This window comes from Catharus ustulatus, chromosome 5, assembly GCF_009819885.2.
Source record: "Catharus ustulatus isolate bCatUst1 chromosome 5, bCatUst1.pri.v2, whole genome shotgun sequence".
Classification (NCBI taxonomy): Eukaryota; Metazoa; Chordata; class Aves; order Passeriformes; family Turdidae; genus Catharus; species Catharus ustulatus.
In genome coordinates this window covers 4,402,882-4,429,256 of record NC_046225.1, presented here as the reverse complement: position 1 = coordinate 4,429,256, position 26,375 = coordinate 4,402,882, and the positions used below count along the sequence as shown (strand labels likewise).

The following is a 26,375-nucleotide window of genomic DNA, read 5'->3' as shown; positions in this document are numbered from 1 at the left end:
TCCAAATTGCAGGAGAGGATGCCTTGAGGAGAGCTTGCATGGTAAACTTCTGTGCATATCAAAGACAGAATTTTAAATAACCCAGGATATAGGATGTACCTAGTTTATAAATTGTTCAATTTCACTGACCTGTACAAAAACAGGTGTTAACTAATCAAAAAAAAAACATCTTGAGAGCTTTTTTGAAAACCTCTTGTCCTGGTTTCAGAATCACAACATTTAAATATATCATTAAAAGCCTGATTGGAAAAATTACATCATTTTGGACTTTCTCAACATTTGGTGTGTCAGCTCCCAATGTCTAAGAGTGCCATAAATAGATGTTGGACCACCTCAATACAATTCCTGTCTGCAGATTTTCCATAACACACTTCACTCTATTATTCAAATAAAGTCCAAGTGGATCTTTTCCTGGGAACAGGGGTTATGCAATGCTCAGCACAGGAGGTTCAAGAAAAGCAGTGTAAAGCCAACCATGAGCTGCAAACACTGCAGAGCAGCGGCGTCTGTTTATATTTATTTGTTGTGTTTCCATTGAATTCTCACTTAACAGCCCCCAGCTCCTTTTGCCTCTTCTGATCTACCAGACTCTCTCTCACATCAAGAGTGTGCCCAAGCAACTGCACATCAATTTTCCAAACAATTAATAATGAAAATATAATTGCAGGATGATCAAAACTGTAATCTAATGAGATCCTTATGGTGCTAGGAACTACTGTTCCAAATTAAAATTATAAGCATAGTATATTGCCAAAAAAATCCACCAAATTCTGGGATCTGAGAGAAAACCAGAATATTTTGTTTCAGGTCAGAGATGTACTATGACTTTAATACACAGATACCCCCAATAAGTATCTAAACTTTATTTGTGGATGAATTTTGAGCATTTTAATGAGAAACTTCTTGAATGCAAGGATCCTGTTTAGCATCACCATTTCCATTCCTTTTCCATTCTATTTTCACCAGACTGGTGAGACATTTCACTTTCAGTGTGACTCAGAATGCCAAGCTCAGAAAAAAAATCTCCATAGTTACACACAATGAAGTGCCAGCTCTCCAGTGCCCAGCTTTCAAACTGTCAGTGCTGTAACACAGCAAAAATGCCCTGCCTCAACCACCAGGATAGATTCATTCCCAGTTGTTGGCCAACACCTAAAACTTCAGCAACATTTTCCTCTCTGCAAGGAGAGCTGAAAGACCCCATGGAAATGATCTAAAAATCCAATTGGCAATGTGAAAGAAAATTTTGTGTAAAGATGCATCCAAGGAAGGATTCAGCCTGAATTGGTCAAAAACTAGAGAAATTCCAGAGGATATATATTGGGACCATATAAACATGAACCATATAAATATGCAAAAATAGAATCTATTCACACAATCTCTCAGTATAAAATGTAACACATTATTTCAAGTTTAACTCTTATGCTTGCAATGTATAACAATTAAGAACAAGGCATTAATTAAGAAATAATTACAGTATATTATTTCATTTAACACAAGTACAGCAATGTTATGTAAGAGATCTTTACCTTTCTTCAGAAGACATTAGGAGGCAATACCATTAGCTAGAAATGCATGGCTTGGGTTAGGGATAAGGCCACAAGTGGTTTTTGTTTGTTATTTAATTCTTATTTCTACAAATAAGAAATTACCTTGTGACTGTCTCTCATTCTGACCTCTGCTGTTACATTCTAAAGTCACAATCACATCTCACTCTTTGCTTTATAAAGCCATGTAGGTTGCACCTGGGTTTGCACTGACTCATGGATTTACAAATCCTGAAAATCCTATAAAAACATAAATTCACTTGACACAGGCGAGTTCAGGATCTCATTCCTTCTGGGGCCTGTGATGATTTCAGCATCAGTTTGAAGCACCAGCAGCACCAGGTCCAGAGCTCTCCTCCACGCCTCTGTCTTGGCTGCAACATTATCACAAACCTTTAAATCTGTGACCTGGTTAAGGAAGGGATCAGAGCTGCCCCTGAACACTCCACCTCTCCTAAACTCTTCCAAAATATAAGCTGAGGCAGAGCCACAGGCCGCTGCTTTCTGGAGGTGGTTATCCACAGAGGCACTTGCTTCCAGCTCCGAGCCGGCCTTCGCAGTGTTACACAGGACCACGGACAGGTACTGCTCCCAGCCCCTGGCCAGTGCCTGGAGCACAATGGATTTATACTCTGCCAGCCAGGGACTGGGAAGCCATCTCACAGCTCTGTCGTTTCCCGGCCAGCCGGGCTGCTCTGCGAGCGCCTGGATGTGACTGAGGCACAGGAGCTCCACTGCACCGCCCCCAGGGAAAACCTTCCCGTCCTTTAGAGCGTGATGGAGTCGATACAACAGTGTCCAGAACTGGTCTTCGATGAGCTGCACCTTGCCAGGCAGGGCAGTGGTGAGCACGGCCGTGAGCAGGGCGAGGCCTCCCGCGCTGATCCGCGCCGGCACCAGCTCGCCCAGATCCACCGCTCGCCCATCGCTGGGCTCCCACAGCTCCGCCCAGGCCCCATTCCCGACACAGGAAGCGTTCAGCTGGCTCAGGTACGACACTGCCTGAGCACCTGTGGCCGTCCCAAAGGCACACAGCACATCCCGAGCCACACCGCCAATTACTAATATCCTGCTGGCGATGCACCTTTCCATGAAGTTCTTGCACACGTTCCCTTTGACCAAAACCAGGTTTACCTCAAAGCTCATCAGGATATCCGACATTCTGCTTAGCCACACATCTCCTGTGCTGCTTCCCTGTGGACTGGGATGCTCCAAAATGGTCCTTACATTACGAGGTCTGTTAAAACCCAAGTGTCGATACTGCTCCGTGAGGTCACCATCCATCAGCACAATCCGGAGGGGTTTGCCTGCAAAGTGTTTGATGACTGCGACTTGCTCTGGTGACACTAATGTGACAAAGCCTGGGGAGACACAGGAATAGCCCTCAGGCAGGCCCAGCACACAGCACGTCACAATCTCTGCGATATTAATCTGGGAAGAGCCACTGCACTCTGCTCTCTCTTGCTGATAAGCGGCGATGCTTTGCAGCAGTTTCACGCCGGTCTGGTTTCCACGGCTCAGAGCCATTGCCAGGTGTCCTAAACCACAACATCCACCCAGATCTGCTGACGGTCCTGAGAGGTGTCTTGAAAAGTGGCTTTTCCCTGGAGTGCTGAAGTGCCTGCTGTGGGTTAACTTCCGTGTGATGCAGCTGGATGCAGTACCACCACTTCCAGACAGCGCAGATGAACTTCTGTCACCCACTGCTTTCACAACAGAAGCCACTGAACCAAAGCCAGCCAAGGGTGAAACCAGGAACTTGTTAAAATTACAATCATCTCCTTGATGGGAACAAGAATTTACTGGAATTACTTCCTCTGTTGCAGAAGCATCTCTCTGAAAACACAGCAAATTCCAAGGATTTGTGAGACCATCACATCCAACTTGGCCAGTGTTGCTTTCAGAAGCCTTTGGCCTGACTTGGCAAGAACACAGCTCTTTCTTTACATCCTGTATTGGTATTTGAAGACACTGGACTCTCTCACAGCAAGAGTTCAACCCCTCAGACATCACAGACACTATTGCTGGAACAGGAACGTTCTGCTGGAGGCACTCCACCACAGCATTGCTCCACGCTCCAACCAGGAACAACAGGGTACTCAGCCCAGTCTTAAACTCCTTGTTCTGAGCCTGAATGGTTTCATTAAGAAGCTGTCCACCAGCACTTGTCAAATCCAAACTTTCAATCAGTCTAACAGCAGAACATATCAACGTGCTCTGGTTGGTGATTTCATCCACAATGAATTTATGTGATTTCATTGGCCCCAGGAATGTTCTCCCAGTGGATGCTAAGGATGACAGCTGCTGGAGTCCAATGTGTCTCCTGGCATTCACATCCCTGAAAGCCATGGGCAGTGGGCAGCATCTGTGAACAGATCACAAATTACTGCCCCATCCCCACAGCACACCACAGCATAAACCACCAAAAAACTTAATTAACAATCTAGCCCTGAGCACAACTTTCTTCTGTATAAAGCAGGTCTGCTTCCTGCCCACTTATGAGAAATCAAGGGGCAGAGTTGCTGAAATGGGGAACTGTTAAAATACCATGGAACAGTTCCTGGCTGGCTGATACCAAAGAGCTATTAATTCCCATGGTTTCTTACACTTCCAGCAGTACAGGCTGTGTGGAACTACCACCTTCCTCCTGCCCTGGTGTCTGGAATTTCAATTATTTGCCTTACTTAGGGCAAAAGTTCATTGGAGCAGAATGGACAAATTACGTGCCAAACTCAAGAGCTTTGTGCAGATCCTTCCTGGTAACAACAATGCCACTGACTAACCTTCAAGTCTGGAAAAACATACTTTATTCCAAACTCTGTTTAGTCCAATTAGCATGCATGAATACCTCATTAAGTGAAATAAAAGCAATGTCAATTCTTCATAACTTACAAACTGCCAAGACTTTAAAGTTTTGACCAACTATTCATTCTTAACCCACCAAAAAGAAATCTTCTTTCTCTCAAAATCTCTTCCACACCATGATTCCACGGCACACTACGTGGATTAAAATAAAGCTCTTTTCTTGAATGACCAAGTATACAGAGTCCCTGTATATCCAACCCGGCCTTGGACACATCCAGGGATGGGGCATCCACAGCTTCTCTGGGTAATCTGTTCCAGTTCATCACTGCCCTCACAATAAAGACTTTCTAATATTAATTCTAAATCGTTTGTCTGTCAGTTTGAATCCATCCCCCGCCTTGTCCCATGCCCTTGTAAATAGTTCTGTCCCTTCTTTACTGTAAGTTCCCTTCAGGTACTGGAATTTATTCACTTCATTTATTCCAGCTCCCTAAAGGCCCCTTTGCGTAGCAATTCCAAATCCAAAAAGCTCCTTCTTTTTTTTTTTTTTTTTTTCCCAATCCCACACAGCGAAATATTATTGAGCATTAAATTTTGAATTTAATTTTACTTGAATACTTGAATTTAATTACTTGAATATTATGTGGTAGTATAGCTAGGGAGAGGAAGCGCGCCGGGGCCCGCCTGCCCTCACGGCCGGGGGGAAGCCGCCCGCAGCGGACACACCGGAACTGCACTGGCGGCGGCCTGGCCGCTTCCTGCGGGCCGGAGGGTGCCCGGCGGGCCGCTGCGGGTGTCTCACCGGAGGGGCCGCGCTCCCGGCGCTCCCGCCGCTTCCCTGGACACGGAGTTGCCTGGACACGGCCGCCGCTCCCCTCAGGCGCCCCGCGGGCGGGCCCGCCCTCGCGCTCCCTCAGCTGTCCCTCACGGGCACGCCGCGCCGCCATTGGCCAGCGCCGTGAGGGGGGCGGGATCCCGCGCCCGTTCCGCCCGCTCATTGGCCGGCCGGGCGGCGCGTGCCGGCTGCGCGCGGCGGTGCGGAGCTCCGGTCCCGTCCGGTCCCATCCCGGAGCGGCATTCCCGGCCGGATGGTGAGCGCGCCCTCCCCGCCGCGGGCTCCCCTCACACCGCCGCCTCCCCCGAGCCCCTCCGCCCCTTGCTGCCGACACCGTGGGCTGTGCAAACCCCCTGCAGGTTCCGCCCCTGCCCAGGCCGTCGCTGCTGCCCGGTTATCTCGCATAACGCACTCCGGAGCGGCCCCCCCGCTCCAACGGGAAAAACACCGGGATTGGCAAAATGCGTCACCTGCTCTCGGCATTCCTGGTTCTTGTTGGCACAGCTCACAGAGCTCCGCATCGTTCGGGGCCCCCCGTTGTGGGAATGGCACCGGCCAGGCCCGGAGGTGGAACCTGGAAGGGATTTGCACAAGTCAGATGTGGAATAAATGGAACAATAATATCCGTAGCCAGGAAAACGTCTCGTGTTCTCCTTCCCAGAGCGGCATATAAAGAGTAGAACTCTGATACGTGTGTTAATAGCAGAGGGAGGTCGGGGTGAGGGACAAATCACGTTGGGAAAAAAAAATTTCATTAACAAATACAAGAAAATATCATCTTTTGAGTTAAAAGAGAGATCCCAGCCCTAAAAAAGCCCTAAAAATGGTAACAATACAGCAGAGGCAAGAGCCTGGTCAGCAGTAACTAGGTAACAAATTCCCTGCTTTGGGCTTGTTTTATTTACTTTTATAAAGCCTAACCAGTCTAAGCTAGGTGTGGGAGGGAATGCCTTTCCTTCCACGGTTCCGTGCAGATTCAAGGCCACAGGACGAAAACTGCTGCTGATATAAAAACAAAATTTTCCTCGAGGAAAGCATTTTTTCCTGCTTTATAGGCAGGAGGAACACTCTATACTGTGCTGGCTTACACCAGGGTTAGAAGTGTCCTGGATAATGATGCACCAGCTCAGCACAAGCAGATTAATTCTCCTTATGGAACAGACTGTGTGCTCATCTCGCTGTCTCACAGGAGCACATCTACTCGATGGACAGGCAGCCTGCAGCCACACAGCTCCCTTTAAACTTGGCTCCCACAGGAGTGGCTGGTTTTGAGTCTCATTTACAGCCAGGACCCTAAGCAGCCACCCTCTTTAGCTGTGAGGATGTTGTACTCATATTTTTCAGGTAAACCTGCAGGAAAGGCAACTGGCAGGAGGTGCAGAGGGTTAAATCATCTCAGTGGAGTGTTCATTTCGTGCCCACCTGTTTTTCTGGCATCATTCCTTTAACTGATAATCTTTCAGTTTAAAACAGAAAGCAGGAAGCCCAAATCCACATTCCACAGGAACAAAATATCTTTTTTTCTTTCTGCAATTACCTAAGGAAATCAACATAGAGATTCAATGTCTACCACCTGTAGCAAAGAATGCCTCACCTTTGCTACAGTGTTAATGTTGTCATTTGTAATTAAGTGTATCCAAAATTCTCCCTGGAATGTTCTGTTTCTTGTGTGTTCTCTCCCTTCACTTTCTGAAGGCATCCAACTACAGAAAACCTGGCTTAGGTACAGCTCAGCGGAAGAAAAGTGGCTTGAAACCTGAGCTTACAGAAGAGCAAAAGCAGGAGATCAGAGAAGCTTTTGATTTGTTTGACACTGATGGATCTGGAAGCATTGACATAAAAGAACTGAAGGTTTTCAAACTTTTTTTTTTCTTTTTCCTCTGAGATGAAATTATCTTTGATCTCAAAATTGTAGCTGCTTTTCCTGTTTGTCCAACACTTTTAGAAAAGTTTTGGAGTACAAAGAAGAGTAGTGGCTTGGTGTCATGACTGAATTTGGGGTGCACTCTGCATGTAATGCTTCACAGCAGAAAGGCTTCTCTACTATGTGGCTATTTAAATCTGCCAGCTTTGAATAGCTGAGCATTAGAGAAACTAAACAGTTTCAGGTTCCATGACTAAGGTGCTTGTTCCTGGCAAATGGACTTTGGTTGCTCTGGGATGAGTATCACGTATCAAATATTTTCTTCACCTGAGAACTAAACACAGATTTTGCACATATTCAGGAACGTTACAACCATATTTGCATACACATAATCCAAAAATTATCTGATTTTTAATTAAAAAAGAACAAAAGAGAGCTCTGACTTGTGTTTCAGTAAGAATTCAGGCACTGTGTGTGCACTTGCATACAAACAGTAGTACAAGCAGGAAGATGATTCTCTGTTATCTCCCTGTGATTTTATGTGTTTGATTTTTTTGTAAGCATGAACACTTTAATTATCTCCTTTACCTTGATTTCTCACATACACTCTGCTCAATTTCTGCATCTGTAATCTGGAAACATGAATTATCTCTGCCTGACATAAATTGCCATATAAGGAAAAAATCTTAATTATATCCTAAGATATCTTAAGAATATCAAACCTACACTATTATTCTTCAAGATGAAAAAAAGATGGTAGAGGACACCAAGGTGTTTTCATGGCAGTGACTTGTGACTAGAGTTCTGGAGAAGGAAATGAAACAGGTTTTAGCTTGGCTCTTACACCAAAATTCTGGTGGCCTCCTAACAGAATGGGTTTTGCTATTTTGGCGCAGGTTGCGATGCGTGCCTTAGGCTTTGAGCCAAAAAAGGAAGAGATTAAGAAGATGATAGCAGACATTGACAAGGAAGGAAGTGGCACCATCAACTTTGAAGACTTTTTGGCTATGATGACACAGAAAATGGTAGGAATTCTTAGAAGCATAAGAAAAAGGAACATCTCAGTGTCAGGGGTTTTCTGATGAACATTTGTTTACTCTTGGTTTAGAGCGAAAAGGATTCAAAAGAAGAAATCCTGAAAGCTTTCAGATTATTTGATGATGATGGCACAGGAAAAATTTCATTCAAAAACTTGAAAAGGGTTGCCAAGGAGCTGGGAGAAAATTTAACAGATGAAGAACTTCAGGTAAGTTCTGACTTGCCAGAACTTTTCTAATAGGCACAGACCATTGCTGTAGCTCCTAGGGGTTGGGTGGGAATTTAGTCCTATACCAAAAGGGCTGAGAGGTCAGAAATATGAAAAGCAGTCAAGTTGTTTTCACATGAAGTGCCTCTGATTTGTTGTTGTTGTTGTTTTAATGAGTGGAATATGTTGTGTTTAGAGTCCAGTGCCTGATCAAATGTACACTGTGTTTTGTAGGAAATGATTGACGAAGCTGATCGAGATGGAGATGGGGAAGTAAGTGAGCAGGAGTTTTTGAGGATCATGAAGAAAACTAGCTTATATTAGTCTTTGTTGCCTTGCTACACAACTGGTCCAAAAGATAACCTGGAAAAGGCTTAAAAACTGGGCTTGTGCCTCTTGCAAGGCAGGGTCCCTTCCCCTCCATCATAACAACTTCCCTGGTTTCCATTTTGGATAAAACCTGCTGTGTTTTACTATTGAACTAAAAGATACTTCACTTGACATGTGAAGATTCCCACTGCTGCTGGGAAAGGCTGCTTTGCCTTTCCTAAGGTTACTGATTGAAGGGACAAGCCAGTATTTTTTATTCCTTTGAAGGTTTTTTAGGTTATCTTTTGGTATTTGTCTCCTGTTGTTTATTTCCATGAGAGACTCTAAAATGAATTGCATATTTGTCTGTATTTCTGTATGAAACATAGTTTTCCTATGGCAAGTTGTTTCTGGATTTAATGGAAAGCAAATGTAGATTTGGTTCTTCCTTTGGAGCTGTGTGCCATCCATAGATGTTCTTGTGTTTATCTGATCACCTGGAAACCACAATGAAACTTGAATGTAACCTTCTTAGGTGACCAAAGTTTATTGTTTATTACCAGGCAACCCTTTTGCCATTGTTCTTACTCCCCAGACATTACAGAGCTGCTGTTACTCCAGGATTTCGGGTACCTAAAAAGTTCAGTTCCACAGTGCACTAGAGTAAATTTTCTCTCATTGACAGTTGCATTGCAGAGAGGATTTGCCTCTGAAGTGAAAAACTAGCTCACCATGGACATCTGTGGAGCACTGAATATATTTAGATCCCTGCACTCCAAACCCATTCTGCACATCACACGTGTTGGGGTGATTTTTTTAGGAGTACCCCTGCATATATTGTCAATCCAGGATTTACTGGAGAGCCACATTTCCTTCTGAATTACAGAGCAGTGACACACAGCCTGCTGTCTGATTATGTGGCTGTGCAGGAGGGTTTATCCTTTGTAGGCAATCAGCTTCAAAACTTTGAAATCCTGTAAAGCTCCAGAGCTCGAGAAGTCCCCTGTTAACGTGGTGGCCGTAGATGTAATCTATAGTGCTGTGTTTTAAAATGTCTTAACTTTGTATAAGTGTGAAATAAAACTGTTTTGCAAGTTAAAAAGTTTTTGTGCTTTTTATCTATTTTTCTTGCTTATTTTAAAGTCTTAAATGGTTCACCAAGCACATTTTCACTTTCATTTATCTGTTCTTTCTAACAGAGGAATTCTTAAGTGCAGTAGTCTGTCACATAATTCCTCTTCCACTTTGCTGATTAAAAGTTTCTAGTACTAACCACATATATTCAGAAAGGGAAATTTGAAGTTCTAGTTGATTATGGGGAATCCCAGGGCCTATTAGAGTGATTGTACTTTTTTTTATGCTGCCACAGGAAGAGATTGATGACTGTGGTTTACCTATGATGCATGTTACTTCTCTCTTTCTGATCTTATCCCATTACTTGCCCTGAAGGTAGGAAAAAGCCACACAATCATCCCTGCCATGTCTACTGCAATGGTGAAATGTTATTTCTGGCTCGCCCATTAATCTCTGAAGTCTGGAATGTCAAGCAGTGTCTGAATGAGCACAAAACCTGCAAGTGTTAACAAGTGTCTCTTAGTGCTTTTTTTGCATGATAGTGAGGGGAATCATCCCCTCTTCAGCCTGGCAGCTGCCTGTGAACCCCATCCTTTGCATCCCTCTTCTCCTTAAGCCTTACCTGGCATCTGCAGATTGCCCTCAGGTGTCTGCAATTCAGACATTCATTTTGTGCACCCAGCTGAGATCCTTTTTCTGCACCATCAGCAAAGCCTGGTTTTCACTCTGAGTGTTCATTCTAGGCAGATGCTGTACAGAAAGGAAAGTGGAACTGCAGTTTGTGTGTGGCAAACACCTAAATATCAAAGCACTGGTAAGGGCAATAAATAGCTGCTTGGGAGATCATATTGCAAATATCTTCTCATGAGATATGTTTTGAAATGAAGAAGTACCAGGCTTTTAATAAAATACAAAATAGTTCAAGAGGAAATAAAATTGCTTACAAGTTATATTCTAAAATATGACAGTTCCATGGCAATTTTAATCTCCCAAACGCAGCTTCTAACTTCTGCATCATTTCTCAGTCCCACAGTCTTGCCAGTTCCACACTAAGCTGTCTTTAGGAACTGCCAAGGAGTGCTGTGTTCTCACTTCATTAGGTGTGAGTTTATTTTCAGAGCAATGAGCTTCCAACATTGCAAAAGAAAAAAAGGCTTCTTTTCAGGTACACCTAATCTTGGCATTTAAAAGAGGATGGAGGGAAGCAACACAGGAAACATTTGTGTACATTCACATGCCAGGAGTCTTACTAACAGAGCCCAAACAGTTCCATGGCATTTAATATTAAAATATTTAAATTAGTCATTTGCAGTTTTGAAGACCAACTCTCATCTCCTTGTGTGAAGTCACACCAAGCATTTGAAATGTTAAATATTAATTCCTTTGAAACGTCCTCATGGAGTTTAAATAAATCAAATCTGGCCACACTAGAGCTGCTTTTAAATGCCCCTGGCTAGCTTAAGTAGCTTTTGAGCAGGGCACAGGGCAGCAAACTGCTCCGTCTAGAGGCTGAGCTGAGCCTTGGCCACTTGAGGAAAGGCAGTCTCAAGGGAAGGATAACGCAGCAAAGCTTCCTTTGTGTCACACCTCTCAGTACAATGAGGGCCCGTGGATCTGAGAGCGTGGCAGCCTCGCTAGAGGGCATCCAGTTCCTGACGTGTGAGGTGAGTGAGGCTTTGATGCTGCTTTGCCTCCGCTGTGGCTTTCAGTGACGAGGGAAAGTAAGTGCACAAACATCATCCACACTGAGCTTGAAATAGTGATTGGATACAGAATTATTTTCTGTGAAAGGAACAACGCAAGGCTTCTCTCACAACCCGTGTGCAAAATGCTGTAATTATTAGTCAGTTGTTCAAAGCTAAACCCCCAAACCACACTTTCTGAAACTCCCACTCTGTATCAATAATTACAGGCACTCTCTCAGGAGAGCAGAGAACTCGGCTTGCCTTTCACACAGTCCCCCCGAGTGCTCTGACCCCTCTGTAGAGTTATTTTCTCCCTTTGGGAATACTGCTATCAAATGGAACCACTTCCAGCACAGAGACAGAGCCAGGCTCACTGCAGGATGCTTGGGGCCCTCCCTTGGGATGTGGGAAAGCTGGAATTGTGGCCTTGCTTCGAGTCAAGAGGAACAAGGATTTCAGAATTAGACTCATGTCCCCAAGGTGAGTGTGTTGACCTTTAGGGATGTGGCATAACTCCAGTGGCCTTGTGGGGACCTAAACCTATAGCTCTTGAACTCTTTGCAGTCCTGGCTGCCACTAATTACTGAACTTGAAATTGCTCAAGGCTTTTTTTTTTTTTTTTTTGCTTATCTGCATTAGATCCAACACAGAGAACATTAACAAAGCAAAACTGTCAAGCCTGAGCTGCAAAGGTGTAAAATTCCCTTGCTTTCAAAGCCACTTTATTTCCTCTGAAAGCTTCAAACTGGTTCTAGCAGTGACATAAGTTTCACTATGAAATGAACCCCCTCACATTAAATAAAGCCATAAAAACAGGTTTCCATGGGATGCAAATGGAACAGCTAACCTAGCCCATTTCCAACATTAAAAACTAAAACATAGCTTAGTGCAGTGAAACAAAACCAACATAACTCACACAGCCATGCTATTGTCTGAAATTGCTTCCTTGTATGATTCCATCCCTACCTCAATACAGAGAAAACAGATCCATACTTTCCTCTAAATTTTTTGAGACATTTAAATGAGAAGTAGAATAAAAGCTCTAAACATCAAGGAAGAAGTGACCACAAACATTGTAGATTGAGTTAGGAACACTAGAAGGTATTTCAGTTTAAAAAAGCAACATTTAAGCAGCTTCTAAAACCATGGTATTAGATCATCTCTGTGTAAGTTTTAAGTCTGTGTTCTCCTTTTTTCCTCTTTAGAGAGCTTAGGACATGGTTGGCCAAGAAATCCACAGAAGCAGAGTTTCCACAAATCTTTTGAATGTTTTGTTTAAACGAGTCCTTAATACACTCATGAGGTTGAAGAGAATTGCTGCAGAATAGCTCCTTTTGGAAAGGACATAATTCAAAAAAGTTTTTAGGGTTTGTTTGGATTTTTTTCCTGTTGGGTTAACTAAATTATGGATGAAATTATTGATATTAGTCATGGAATGACAGGTACCTTTTGCAGAAATAAAAGGAGATTTTTGCCTAGATGAAAAACATCCATGTCAGTGAAGACATCAGAGTAGATATCAGGCAAAACAGGTGTTAAAAGTACAATTATTTTCTCTAAGCAGAAAATTACCATAGTTGAGCCTAGTGTTTGGTAAACATATTCCTTTACATGGCTCTTTCTCACCCTCCTCCTTAACATTAGGAACTAATAAAGCACTCATCAAAATGGCCAAGATATTTGAATCATATTTCTGCTTGTGCTGTGGAATATATAATTATTTTCTGTCAAACCCTCATAAATTGGGTCACTGTCTGGGTGGGCTAAATGCTTAGGCTCATTCTGCAGAAAACAACTCTAGTATTGCTAATGGCATTAAAAATAGCAGCATTACAAATCCAAGAGAAAATGGGAGTTGAAAGTGCTTATGTATCACAATTAAAGGAGTTTTTCCAGGAAATGAAAAAGCTTTTAGAAGGTGGGAGGGAAGAAACAGGTACTTTTATTCTCCCTCCTATCAACCCAAGATGCAGTAGATGAATTAACAGGACATTATTTATTACATGGGGATTTTTGTGCCAAGATTCAGAATTCTCCTGACTCTCAAACAGCTGCAATGCCGTAAAATTCACTGAGTCAAGGTCTAGGATGGTGCAATCCTGACCCCCTCCTGCCAAGGGCTCAGCATCATCCATTCCCATTGCCTGCAGCGGGACTAAGCTGTGCTTCAGCACTTTTGCAAAACTGGGCCTTAGACAATGGAGGCTTTAGGTATGAGCTTCCTATTTGCTGCGGTGGATTTGTGTAGGTGGCCTTGTTACCAGAAATCCATACTCCTACACAGCAACTTCTGACTGTGTTTCTGCAGAAATGACTATGATGAAAGGCATGAAATATTTTGAAAATAAAAATCATCTGTTTGTTTCTCCAAACCGGTTGGGGTATCTCCTGCTGGTGAGATCAATTTCTTATTTTGTGCAGCAAAATTAGGAGTGGGGTGGAAAACAAAAGGATTAAGGTTTGCAAGGGCACTGTGGCTTGGGCTGCTGCACACACTGAGAGGGGAGAACCCATCTGAACTGTCCTCTGCCCATCACTGGCAGCTGAGTCACTGGCCCAGCCTGCAGAGCTTCTTGCTGCTGCGTTTCGCAGCCAGGAAAATCCCACATCCTCCCAGTGGGTGTAGGAAACGCAGCTACAGCCTCTGGATGCGTCGGCACCAAAAACAAAGGGGAGATTGTGGCGCGGGCGGTGGCTGCGGGCTCGGGGCCAGCGTGCCAGGACCTTGCCGACAGCATCCCGGGGAGCCCGGGCCAGCACTGCCCCGCTGCTTTGCCAAGCCCAACACTGCCAGGTGTGTGACCAGCTCTGCCTCCCCAATGGGGACGTGCCAGGGCCACCAGCACACGGCCTCTGCTGTCCCATCTCGTCCTGTCTCCCTGCTTTTTTGGCGAGGAGCACATCACACCTTGCCCTTCCTGGTCTTCCCCAGCCCACGCTGTTTGCCTTCAAGCTTACGGAAGTCTCGGCTCTTGCCATGCTGTGGCCAGCACAGCCCTCATGGCTCTAGTGAGGGTCACCAGAGGTGCTGCTCTCACCTCCCACCCATCACAGCCCCAGCCTTATTCCATGATTGCAGAGCTAGGTGCAGTCAGCCAGGGTGGCTCCAAACTCTGAATTTTCCAGTACTTGCTGAATACTGCCAACGCCGCTTCAGATGATGGCTCTGCAAGCATCCTGCTGGGAGAGCAACCCAAGACATTGCTCACAGATCCATCTTGTTTCCTTCCATGTGTTTCCTTGTGGAACTTGCCAAGCTCATGTTGAGGGTGGTGTTATTCTGAGAAGACCGCAAACATCCTGGGTCAGGCAGCCAATGCCTGGCTCTCCAACCTAGGGTTGGGTATTGCTCTTGGGAGAGGAAACACAGGAACAGACCAGCATGGGTTTGCCCAGCTGTCTGGGCAGTTGCTCCAGACAAAAGCTCTTTTGAGAAAGCTGCTCCTGTAAAGGGGACAGGAAGAGACCTGACATCCCTAAATGCGTGCTTCCATGCTGAGGTGGCAACTGGAAAGCTCTGCTGGCACTGGGAAAGGTTGCCTTAGGAAAGCAATCAAACAGCCTTGGTCAGCCCTGGGCAGTACAAACCCTCCCACCTCAAGTCTCCAATGGCTTAAAGGCCATTTGGATCAGAACTGGCATCAGCAATCCCACAACCCTAACACAATCCTTCTGCACCAGTGCCATGCTTCCTTGGAGGCTTCTTGTCCTCCTCCTTGTGCCCCCATAGCAAAGCTGCCACCCCTGTGCCTTCTGTTCAGCCACCTGAAACTTCTCCTGGGAAAGTTAAGCAGCAAGACCATGCAGAAAATAAAGGAGAGGAAACTTCCTCTCTGACATCCATTCCCTGTCATATTTATTCCATGCCCGTATTGACCAAAACACTGAAAAGGACAGACAGGAGAAAATAGCTCTGTGTCAAGGGAAAAACAAACCAGCCTTTCCTAGCTCTGTCTAGGCAGGCATCCATTTACCAGACCAAGTGCTTTTGGCCCAGTCTGATGGGCAGACCTGCCTTTGTAATCCATGCCAACAAGACAGGAACAAGGCCTCACAATTCCTTTACCATGACTGGGCCACCACTTGGATATTTTAACACTGGTGTTCAATACCAACATTTTCTTCTGAGGAGGTGTCCCTGCTTGGCACCACCATGGGCCTGGTTACACCACAGGCGCTCCCTCTGCTGGGTTCAGCGTCAGCATTCCCCTTTTCACCCAAACTTCTTTATAGTGATAGATCTATCATGGCCATCTGGGATATTTCTGCATTCTTGGACTGAATTTCCTTCTACATGTTGGAGTCAGAATGAATTTACACCAATGAATCTCATGTGAGCTGCTGGCTCATTGTCCTGGAGTTCAGAAGTTTAAGGTGCTTTTTGATTAATTCCTTTTAAGATACAAAATGATTTGTTTTTAAGAGTGAAGCACTGATTCAAACTGAATCTAGGTATTTAATGGAAAATGGAGTCTAGAACAGTAATTTATTGTGGCATTGTTGCTATCCTGAAACTTTCACAGGTCAAAAGGTGGCATAAGCCTTAGACAAAAAGAAATCATTTCACACTTATTTCAGCAGTTTCCATTGAGAGACTGGCTTGTTCAAGGCCTCATCTTTTTTAAAACATTACATCAACTTCAGTAGATGTTACTTGATAATGCTCACTGAGTTCCTAGCAATTACCACTCTTTTTTATTTGCATATGAGTTGTTTTAGGGACTATCCAGGCAGAACTGTAATAGCCACATGCCCTAGAAAGCTTTCAGCCTCACCAGAAGACAGATAACACGTTAAGATAACAGTACTGGCCAGAAATCCAGGGAATGTTAACATCTTTCCAATAAAAATTTCTTAGAAAAGCTGTCTGAAGATGACTGAAACTGGGATGCTTTGGAAACACCAAAAAATATGCACTCTTAAATATGTTAGAGGAAGGTGGCAGAGCCTTGGAGCACAGGTCAGTGGGAGGTGGAAGGGAATGTACCAACAGCAAGTGAGAGACAGTCACGAGGCTGAGCGTACACCACAGTGGCCTTGGAGGAACAGGCATCTTCACTTGCATCTAATCTGGCAGAGACATCACAGAAATTATTTAGGCAGAGAGGCAGGCTTGGAAAATTAGTTTTGCAGGCAAGGATTACATGAAAGCCAAGTAGAATCCTGCAGTAACAGAGGTACAAGAGGAATGTTTAACCTTGTGAATAAAATCTTCACGTTACTGAGTACACACATCCAGATTTAAGCATCACCTGGATACAGAACAGTCCTAGACGAGGATGATGCTCGGTTTAACTCCTAATAGTAAACATCAGTGACATTTTTCCAGATTTCCTTTTTAAATATTAACAGAGATTTTGATGCATTTTCACCTTTTACTGAAGAATAACACAACAGAGGACCATTTCAAGACACAAACGAGAGGCACACACCAGAGAGCAATGGAGGAAGTTCTCCAAGGCTTAGAGTGAAAGTGCAAGTTCTGTATCCCAGTCCCTCCCAATGGGTGGATTGGCACAAAAGTATGAACATCTTTAAGCACAGGATGTGTTGCACAGTGTGATCACAGGTGGCTGCTTGTTTTACGGGACTATGGAAACAGCTGAGAGAGATTTTTGGCAGCTACAAGGTACTGTAACCAGCTGAGTATCATCTTTCCTCCTCCCTGCTTTGTGTAAAGATGATCTTCTTCATCAGACCCTCTTCCACGTGCAGGAAAGGGTTTGCCTTCATTATTAAAGGAAAGGGACAGGGAGCAGGCTTTAACAGCAGTGTTAAAGAGTAAGCACAAAAATGCACACCTGTGTGATAAATTTATCGGTTGTCAAACCTTCCATTTGACTTTTTAAACACCAGCACACAGCCTTGGTCCAGAGTCTGTGCAGAGACTTTAGCAGCCCAGAGTCTGATTCTAATAATTCAGTAGCTCATTGGATACCCAGTAAAGTCTTCAGGCACACAGGACAATGTGGCTTTCAGTGGTAATTTTCCATCAGTGCTCTTTGTTTCCTTTCCAATTTAAGTCAGTCTCTCATCATTATTGATCAAAAGATAGAAACACTTCATAATTTCTTCTTCAGCAAACCAGACAAGGTTTGATTTATTTACATCACTTCATAGCACTTGCTATCAAATACAACTTTCATGCCTTAACTGAGGATGCAAAAGATAAGGAAAACCAGGATCCTGTTGGTACTGTGCAACTTGCACAACTCAGTCACAGGTGGCTGCTTGTTTCATGTGGCTGTGGAAATGCACCTGAGGGCTTATATTTGGCAGATACTGATCTACTTTAACCAAAGGATTTAAAGTGGTTCAGAAATGCTTTTGTATATAGAAACCCTGTGAAACAGTTCCAAGAACTTCCTCTTAGTCCCTATCTCTCAACACTGAGATTTGCTCTGGTATAAAAGCATGAGCAGGTGGAGGAAAACAGGAGTCAATAGTCAGAGACTAATGCAGAAAATAAGTTTTAAAGAGCAGACTGTGCAGGCATACACCACACCTCTGCCTGTGGCTCTGCTGAGAATGAGGTTAGACAGCTTGGAAAGAACAGCCAGAGACAGAACTGCTTCAACATCAGCAGAATCTGGTTCATTACAGAGGCATTTCTACAGCAATGCTGGGTGATACGTCTGGAGGTTTCAGAGGTTTTGTTTTTGCAATGGATGGAAGTTGTGAACACACAGGTTTTTCTACCTTCAGAGAGGACAAATCTCATTTCAGAGGTCACAAACCTAAGAGGACTCTGATATCAGCACAATGTCTCAAGTTTTACTTTGGGCAGTTCAAATGACCCCAAAGCGAAGGTTCTGACAGGAATGGCAAAATCTGAACAATATAATTGAAAATGAGGGAAGCTGGGAGAAGGTTCTGAGATTTTGGAACTGACCTTGAAAAGAGCAAGAGTGAAAACCCACAGTATTTCAAAATTACACTTGCCACTTGGTTAGATGTCACTATGCCATGATTTAATAAATAAGGTTTATGTAAGAGAACACTATTTTGCTTTTGAACTAAAATTGGAATCTCAAACAAATCTCTCTGTGAATCCAGGAGAGGCATAATTAATTAATCTCCTGTCCTCAAACAGTGTCCATATGTCTCTGGAGGCACACAAAATTGCTAGGGAAAGGCAGTTCACTTGCAAAGCCCAACTCTCATAATTAAAAGAGCAGCACTTATATTCACTTGTTCAACCTTCATTCAGTCTGTTGCTGAGTTCCATTATTAGCCTTTAATTGCTTGACCTTGAGATTTTTCCCACTGAATCCTTGCTATTGATAGAAAAAGCACTCAATTTATTAATCTTTCTCACTGTTTGTGTTATTTTGTACACCAAGTAAATCCAGCATGAGGTCTTGTAAAAAAAAATCCACAGTCCTTTATGTGCTGTACTCATCCAAATGCCCTCATTCCTTTCAAACACATTTACTTTTAGACAGGTGTTAGGCAATATTTTGCTGTTTTCCCATTTTATTCATAAAGTACAGGAAAACTATTGGAAGTAAAGATTAACAGTAGTGACTCTGCTGCCTGACATGAAAGCTTTGGCCAGTGTGATCTGCAAACAAAGTGCTTGCATCTCAACTTGTGCTGGCTGCAATCCACACCCTGAAAAAAACCTCTTCTACCCTGCAAAAGCAAACCCCTTTAATTTTTTGTTTAGAATAAATCACTCCTAAACAGGTTTAAGGATTTTAGGAAGAAATATTCCCAGGTTTTCTCTGCAGGGTCTTTGACTATGAACTTGTTTTTGTTTGACATGATATACGCCCTCAGCTGCACATCTTCCATTTCACACAAATTTGGGGAATTTTGAAGTCCAACATTCCAAATCTGAATCCAGAGGAATCAAGCACAGTCTGTTTAAGCAGTAAAGTCTCTGACCTGTAGCTGGACATCCTGATTTATATCTTTTTGTACTGATATTCTCTATTATATATATATATATATATAATCCTTTTCAGTGTCACATCGTGCCTTTTAGCAATCTTTGCCCTGAAAAAGTGGGTGTCCTCTGGCTCCTGAAATTTCATTCCAGTAACATGTGCTTATGACCTCTGTATGTTTTTCATCTTGAACAGACCTTAAAAACTACGTTGTAAATGCCAGTACTATCCTAATGCATTGCTTTTTCCTGTTTAATTTAGCTGCCCTGGTAAAGGTTGTACGTGGTTAATCGGATAAATACCAAACAAATGTTCCTGTGAATCTCACTGCAATTCTGAGTAAGAGAAGCCCCCACAAGCCAACAGATGTATTTAACCAGCAGTTAAGCTGAATTTCTTTTGTATTTAGAAGCCTCTTTGCAGACCTGTTTCTTCTTATACCAAAGAAATGCAGAATTGCAGATACAGGCTTTTGTCTTGAAGCCATTGACAGAGGCAAATTGTTTAATCTTTTTTTCCCTTGCACAGCTCTCATGTCAGTACCAGCATTTGCAACTTTATGGATCAGTAATTTGGAAGGAGAATGCACACTAAAAAAAGGTAAGACTATAGAATAGTGTCTCTAGTTTTGGGAAGACTTTAGCTCTTGTTTAAGGGGATATTCCTGCTCTGGATCTGCTGAAGAGCAGATCTTTCTGAAAAACTACATATGCAGATAGGTATATTGTGCATTAAGACTGATGGGTGCCCATAAAGTTTATAAATTTTTTATTCTTTCTTGTGGAGGTTACCAAAAGAGAGAAAAAGAGCTTGCAGTGGTGAATACTTCTACTAAATATTGAATTTCTAGGATGTGTAGACAGACTTTGCCTTGCATGGCAATTCTTTTTGTATATTTCTGGCAGAAAAAGTGGCCAATGGTCTCCTGCAAGTCTTTCTTTTCCCCTAATTTAACTTTGTCTGGATTAAATATTAGACAGTGCTCTGCCTCTCACAAGCCCTTTCAGGAACCATTTTTTCCTTCATTATTCAATCAGAAAAGGATGATGATGTTGAAAAACTGCAAGGTTGTACCTAGAGATAGAAATCCAAATTAAGGACCCCTTCCTTAGTCCACTTAGACCAACACTTCAGCATATGTATTGAGTCCTATAATGTCCTTCTAAATCCAGTGATTTAAAGGAAACCACTATTTCTGGCAAGAGCTTACTTCTAAAAAAAAGAAGTTTTCTTAATTGGAGCTAACTTGAAGTGAAATCCTAGTGGAGATTAGGCAGGCTTTAGTTATTCATCTAAGCTAGAATCAGGGTCTTTGGAGTGTTGTTTTTATAATAACAATGACAAACTCAAGTGTGGTATGGTATATTTGTGTTTCCTGACTCCCAGTTGATAGAAATCTGCAGGCAAACCCTGTGCAACATGAAACAGTAGAAAATACACAGCCCAAACCCCTCTGGTGTCCTTAGCTGCCCAAACAAGTTCCCTTTACTGTGCTTAGCACCCAGGAACCTGTGTGCTACTCCCTGACAATGAGAACAGACCCTGACACTGAGAACAGACCCTGTCCCAAGCCTTTGCACCCTCCTGCAGCCAACAGCCGACAGCAGGAAATCTGCTTTGGCTCTGCTGAAGTGATGCTGAAAGAACGCCAGACCTGATTTTTTTGGCTGCAGATACGCCGAAAGAAATCAGTGAAAAATCCGAGGGCAACCTCAATCCACACTGTGGCTGTGGCCTGCAGCAGTCCCTACAGCTGCTGTGGTGTGCCATGAATTCCCCCTGCTCTGCTTTCCTGCTGCGCACTCGTGCTGCGGTAGATTCTCTGCCCCAACCCTGCTCACCCTGTGAAAGCAGCACGACCAACAAAACCATCCTGGATCATCTCCAGCTGCTTCTGCTCTTTGATTGCCACTGGGCAATTCCACTGCTTAGAAAGAACATCCCATTCAATGATAAAGCAAAGGCCAGCAGACAGCCTGAATATTTCTGCGTCACGGAGGACTCCCTAAAGGGCAAATTCTTCCATTTCTAAAAACAAGAATTCTTCTCTTCTTATTCTAGGTCACTTGTGGAACCGCACAGATAAGAGATCTCAACAATATGTCACTAATGATAAGGTCCGGGGCTTTCAGAACATGTTTCTGAAGGCAGGCATTTTATTTAGGTGTCTAAATGGAGGAGGCAATTTTCACCCACTATCTCACTTCTGAAAGCACTGGCTCTGCTATCACTGGTGTACTTGGCTATTGAAAAACCAAGCAGGCTGCTCAGGGTGTTGCACCAGGGAAAGGAAAAGTGCAGTGGTCGTTGTAAACACTGATTTGCTCAATAGGCTGGGACCAGCCACAGCACCCTGCGTGCCACAAACATCACTATTTTCTGACTGACTGTGACCACACAGGACTGAGTCACCTAATTTTAGCTGCCAGTGCAATGTAGGCAGCTCACAGGCTGGAAACAGCAGCCTGGATTTTATCCCAAAACACACCTCCCTGCTCCCTACTCCACGGAAATTTTTGTGGCAGCTGAAAAAAAAAATCAAATTCTAAGCACGCACAGGCAAAGGATGATTTTGCAAAATGTAGAATTGATCCTTGGCTACACTAGGGATTCTGGAGCTTGGCACCTGGATGGTGCTTCCCCACAATCTCCTCTGTGGTTCAGGGGAAAATTCAACAGTCACTATTCCAGGTGGTAAAATAATTACTATTGGCTGCACAAATGAAATGTCACTGAGCCATAATCCAAATATTGTTTTGTTTTTAGAGAACACTTCAGCCCGAAGGCCACTGAGTCCATCTCTGACTGTGCTGTGTCTCGACACACAGGAGGAAAAATACATAGCCTTGTTTCCACATTTTCTGTTCTCACCTGAATGACTGGATCAAGGTTAAACAACCGCAGACAGAAGGAAAAAGATCACTGAACAGGAGTGGAAATGTGAAATACGTCAGATGGCATTCTTTTTTTTTTCTTGCTGTCAGAAGTGCTCAGGGGTTGTGGCCAACCAGGCAAGAACAGGCAGGCTGTCTGCAGAGCGGGACATTCGTGACGGTGAAGTCCTATTGGGGTTTTTTTGGGACAGTTACATATAAGACACCAAAGGAATGGCTCAGAACTACAATCCCCACCTACAATGTTTCTTTTCCTTTACACTTACGGTAACGATGTTTGGGCAACAGTTTGCTTTTTTCAGTTCCCACCTACGATTCATTGTGAAACTTGGTAAGATTGGCCATGTTATAATGTATTCCATGAGTATGTGGATAAAGACATTTTTCTTCAACACCTTTTTTGCTGTATTCATGAACCTGTCCATTGTTTGGGTCATTCCTTACAGGGTTGAACATAGGTGGCATTGCTCTGGCAGAAACCTTATGCTATCCCTCTCGTGTTTATTACTGTGTATATGAAACATGGTTTCTGAAATTATTAGTCTGAAATCAAAGTTTCTACCCCAACCCTGAGCATGGGTGCAAAGGAAAGAAATTCATTTGGTTATACTACAGGACAGCTTTCCAAACTGTGCAGTGGGTGCTGCAATTATTATTTTTTTTTACTTCATAAGCATAAAATTCTTATTTTAGGTTGCCTAGGCCTCTAATTCATATAAATGTAAATTTAAATTAACTTCATATTCACTTTATTTTATTCAGTTCAGAACTTCATGAAATATCTGAGTCCTAGTCTGCTTAGTGAAACCTGAAGTTCTACCAAGTAAAAACCTCTCTTACGCCATTCCCAGCTGCAGAAATAATACCTAAGGAAACACCCTCTGACAAAGTCTTCAGGAATAAAACATTTCCAGTAGACAGACAATATAATTTTAAAGGCAACATTGAATGATAACCTTCGACATCTGATGATCTTTTAAGTGCCTGTGGATTACCTGCTGCTGGAAAACTCTCACGTGGCTGAACACTGCTTTGGCAGATGAGTTTGTCTTTGCCTGTAATTAAGACCAAATCTACAAAACACCTGTCTGTATTACCCTCAGAAATACAAATCTGTGAGCAAATTGGTGCTAGAATAAAAATTTACTGCTATTCATGTATGGGATTGCAAAATGTAAGGCAAAACAGTAGAAGATCAGTCTACATTTTTATATTTCACCTCATTAAAAAAAGGTTTCTTTACATCCCTTATTATGCTGCCCTGTTCTTTTTAGAACACTGCCTTGTTATTATTCACAGGTTTAATGTTCTTGTGGGTAGTTACAGCTTTCTCACTCATCATCTGGGTAGAGATGTACATTAAAAGGGTACATTTCTGAGTTTAAGACATAAAAAGCATTAGTGAATGTCCCCAGGGTCCCTTTAGCCACAAAGCAGCACAAGTTTTCACACTGATGTGTGCTGGCAGGGAACAGACTGACACCCACATGTGCCCAGGCGTGAGCTCAGTGACCAGAGCGATTTCTAGAGGTGCAGGTTTTGACACTTGCACACAGAGGGTTCCTGGCTGGTCTCAGGTTTCCTGTCACCAAGGAAAGAGGGCACCAATTGCATGTGAAAAAAACTGTTAGCACCCTGGCAAGGAACTGCAGTGCTCATGTTGCTGCAGCTTTTGTGACCTCTGGGCGTGAGTGAATCCAGGGTTGTAAAAGGAAGCTTTAATTTCTGCCCGTAAGAGGTGGTTGCTTACTGGTGTGACAGCTCAGAGACTTAAAATACACCAAAGGCATGAAAAAAAAAAGAAATATATATATATATATTCAATTATGGACAGGGGATTTCATTTTTCCCCACATGAATGTGACTACCCTTAGAATGCTAGGAAGAATATCTATTATACACTAGAAGAACAGTAAATTCCCACAAACAAAGCACACTAGTTTAATAATGTAAAATGATGTCTAAATAAATCATTTAAAAAATCATTTCTACCATATTTTCAGTAAATGTGGTTGGTAAGTATGTGAAATGTAGCTCTAATAAAGTGTGTAGCTTGAGAAAATTTGGTTAATTATAGAATTATAGAATGGTTTTGGTTGGAAGGGACCTTAAAGCTCATCTAGTTCCAACACTCCTGCCATGGGCAGGGAACCTTCCACTAGACCAGGTTCCATCCAGCCTGGTCTTGGAACAGCTCCAAGTATGGGGAGGGCACAACTTTTCTGGGCGACCTATTTCGTGCCTCTTACAGTACAGAATTTCTTCCTAAATCCAATCTAAACCTACCCTCCTTCAGTTTAAAGTCATTCTCCCTTGTCCTGTGCACTTACAAAAATTCCGTCTTCAGCTCTCTTGTACCTTTCCATACTAGTAGGTGCTATAAGGTTTCCCTGGAGCCTTCTTTCTCCAAGCTGAACAACCAAAGTCTCTCAGCCTGTCTTCACAGGAAAGGCATTTCAGCCCTGTGATCAACTCACTGCTCTCCTCTGGACTCATTCCAGAGGCAATTTGGTTGGCAGTGCTAGCAGAGCCTATCTGGGGAAACTGTCAGCACATGGAGTTTATGTGCAGCTGCAGATCTCAAACAGCATTGCTGCTGCTGTGGCTGTGCCAGCATGGGAAGTGTGCCCTGTCAGCAGCACTGCTCTGGCCACACTCAGCACTGATCCCTCTCCATACTGCCCCCTCCCACAAAACCTTCACGGGTATTCATTAAAAGTGATTCATAAAAAGCTGTCACCAGGCAGCAACTGATTTCTAGTCCAGACAGCCCTCAGTAACAGAGCCAAGGAGCTCAGCCATCCAACCTCGTGTGCCCTTCCTGCAATCCACAGCAAGTATGTCAGCACTGCCATAAATGTCACACCTCCTGTCACAGGCCTTCATGGCAGCCTCCACTAACTGTTGTCACCCTCACAGTCACCCTTCCTGCTGGAGTCACCAGGCACTGCACTGACCTGCAGGAGCTGGGGCTGGCAGCCAAGCAGGAGGGGCTCAGGAGGAGGCTTGTGCCATTTCTCTGCTCTCACCTGGGTAGCAAAGCTTGGTTACTTCTCAATCTTCCTTGCAATAATTTTGAAGAAAAGCCTGTTAGGGAAATGGAAAATTTAAAAGAATATTTCAATATCCTTTATTCACTACTGCACTTATGTTTTTTATTTAAATCCAGTGCAATTTGTTGTGAGCTCTGGAACTTCCTCTCATGGACCAATCCCCCAAATGCACCCAGACCCCCAAACACTGCTGGGTCTCCAGAGTGCTCCTGCAGCTGATGCACACCTCAGCTTCCACCTAAGCTGTTCTGTGGACTCCCTCTATGGGGATCATTTGATAACAGAAATGTAGGCATAAGAACAAGGTATCTTTTCAGCCAAAAATACTCATTCTGCTCACCATATAGAACTGGAAACAGACTTCACACCAGGTCTGATTTGATCAAGAGAGACAGGAATTGTGGTGTAGGTAAGGGGATCACTGTCCTTTAAAGCCCCAAGGAAGCCAATGCACCACCAGATGCAGGCATCAGTACTGCTTGCCAAGCCTTACAGAGGCTGCAGAAACAGTCACAGCCTTTGCCTGTACTTATTATTTTGACTGTACTTATTATTATGTTTTATTTTATATTTACTTTTACTTACTTATGTTTTCTATAGTCTGAAATATGCTTCAAATACTTTATGAAAGAAGCAAAAATAACCTTCTAATTTACCAACAAAGTCATCTACCAGAATGAATCAGTAAAACCTCCAAGCCATTTTCAAGTAAAATGATACCACATTGCCAGAATGACAAGCACAGAATTGCCTCACAGATGATAAACCAGAACTGAATTTGAGAAACCTCATGTAGACTTTCTACTGTGAATCATCCTTTTTAAAAAATTATTTTTAGCTGGAGGTTGAAGATAGGGTGATTCATCCCATTCTGAAATTGTTCTCTGTTTCAATACAATACAACTTTGTTTTCTGCCACTTCTTTTGAGCAATATTGGGAGAGCAGAATAAGAATTAAATCAGTCCCAGCAGAAGAGAAAAACAAGTCTGGGGACAGAAGGAGGCATTTTCCATCTGAGATTTAGGAAGGAGTGGAGCAGCAATAAGGCAGAGCTTTACAACAAAGCCTCTCTCAAGGCAAACAAAATTAATCTGTTTAAAACAAAACCAAGATTTCTGAAGGCAGAGAGAGAAATGGTCAGTACTGGGTGAAAGAGAGGAAATTGGGAGA

The 26,375-nt window shown here is 43.3% G+C and overlaps 2 protein-coding genes across 4 annotated transcripts; one reads left to right on the top strand and one right to left on the bottom strand.

The window, feature by feature from the left end:
* Positions 1 to 229: 229 nt before the first annotated feature.
* BBS12 (Bardet-Biedl syndrome 12) lies at positions 230 to 25,141 on the bottom strand. Of its 3 annotated transcripts, XM_033061011.2 has the most exons (3): positions 25,109 to 25,141; positions 5,658 to 5,761; positions 230 to 3,912 (listed from the first exon to the last, which is right to left on the bottom strand). In XM_033061011.2, exon 3 carries the CDS (start codon positions 3,894 to 3,896, stop codon positions 1,788 to 1,790), a length of 2,109 nt encoding a protein of 702 aa, XP_032916902.1. In that variant the 5' UTR covers positions 3,897 to 3,912; positions 5,658 to 5,761; positions 25,109 to 25,141; the 3' UTR covers positions 230 to 1,787. The 3 variants fall into 3 exon arrangements, with proteins under 3 accessions (XP_032916902.1, XP_032916900.1, XP_032916901.1); XM_033061009.2 differs by lacking the exons at positions 5,658 to 5,761; positions 25,109 to 25,141 and adding an exon at positions 5,155 to 5,245; XM_033061010.2 differs by lacking the exons at positions 5,658 to 5,761; positions 25,109 to 25,141 and adding an exon at positions 4,985 to 5,128.
* LOC116996931 (caltractin) lies at positions 5,354 to 9,708 on the top strand. Its single transcript, XM_033061012.2, has 5 exons — positions 5,354 to 5,443; positions 6,883 to 7,038; positions 7,948 to 8,076; positions 8,160 to 8,297; positions 8,532 to 9,708. The coding sequence occupies exons 1-5, from the start codon at positions 5,441 to 5,443 to the stop codon at positions 8,619 to 8,621; spliced, it is 516 nt and encodes a 171-aa protein (XP_032916903.1). The 5' UTR covers positions 5,354 to 5,440; the 3' UTR covers positions 8,622 to 9,708.
* Positions 25,142 to 26,375: the final 1,234 nt, after the last annotated feature.

Excerpts from the sequence above, each read along its gene's own strand:
- BBS12 (XM_033061011.2), bottom strand. The coding sequence starts at position 3,896 with ATGGCTTTCAGGGATGTGAATGCCAGGAGACACATTGGACTCCAGCAG.
- LOC116996931 (XM_033061012.2), top strand. Across the intron at positions 7,039-7,947 it reads TTGACATAAAAGAACTGAAG|GTTGCGATGCGTGCCTTAGG; the intron begins GTTTTCAAACTT and ends ATTTTGGCGCAG. Across the intron at positions 8,298-8,531 it reads TAACAGATGAAGAACTTCAG|GAAATGATTGACGAAGCTGA; the intron begins GTAAGTTCTGAC and ends TGTGTTTTGTAG.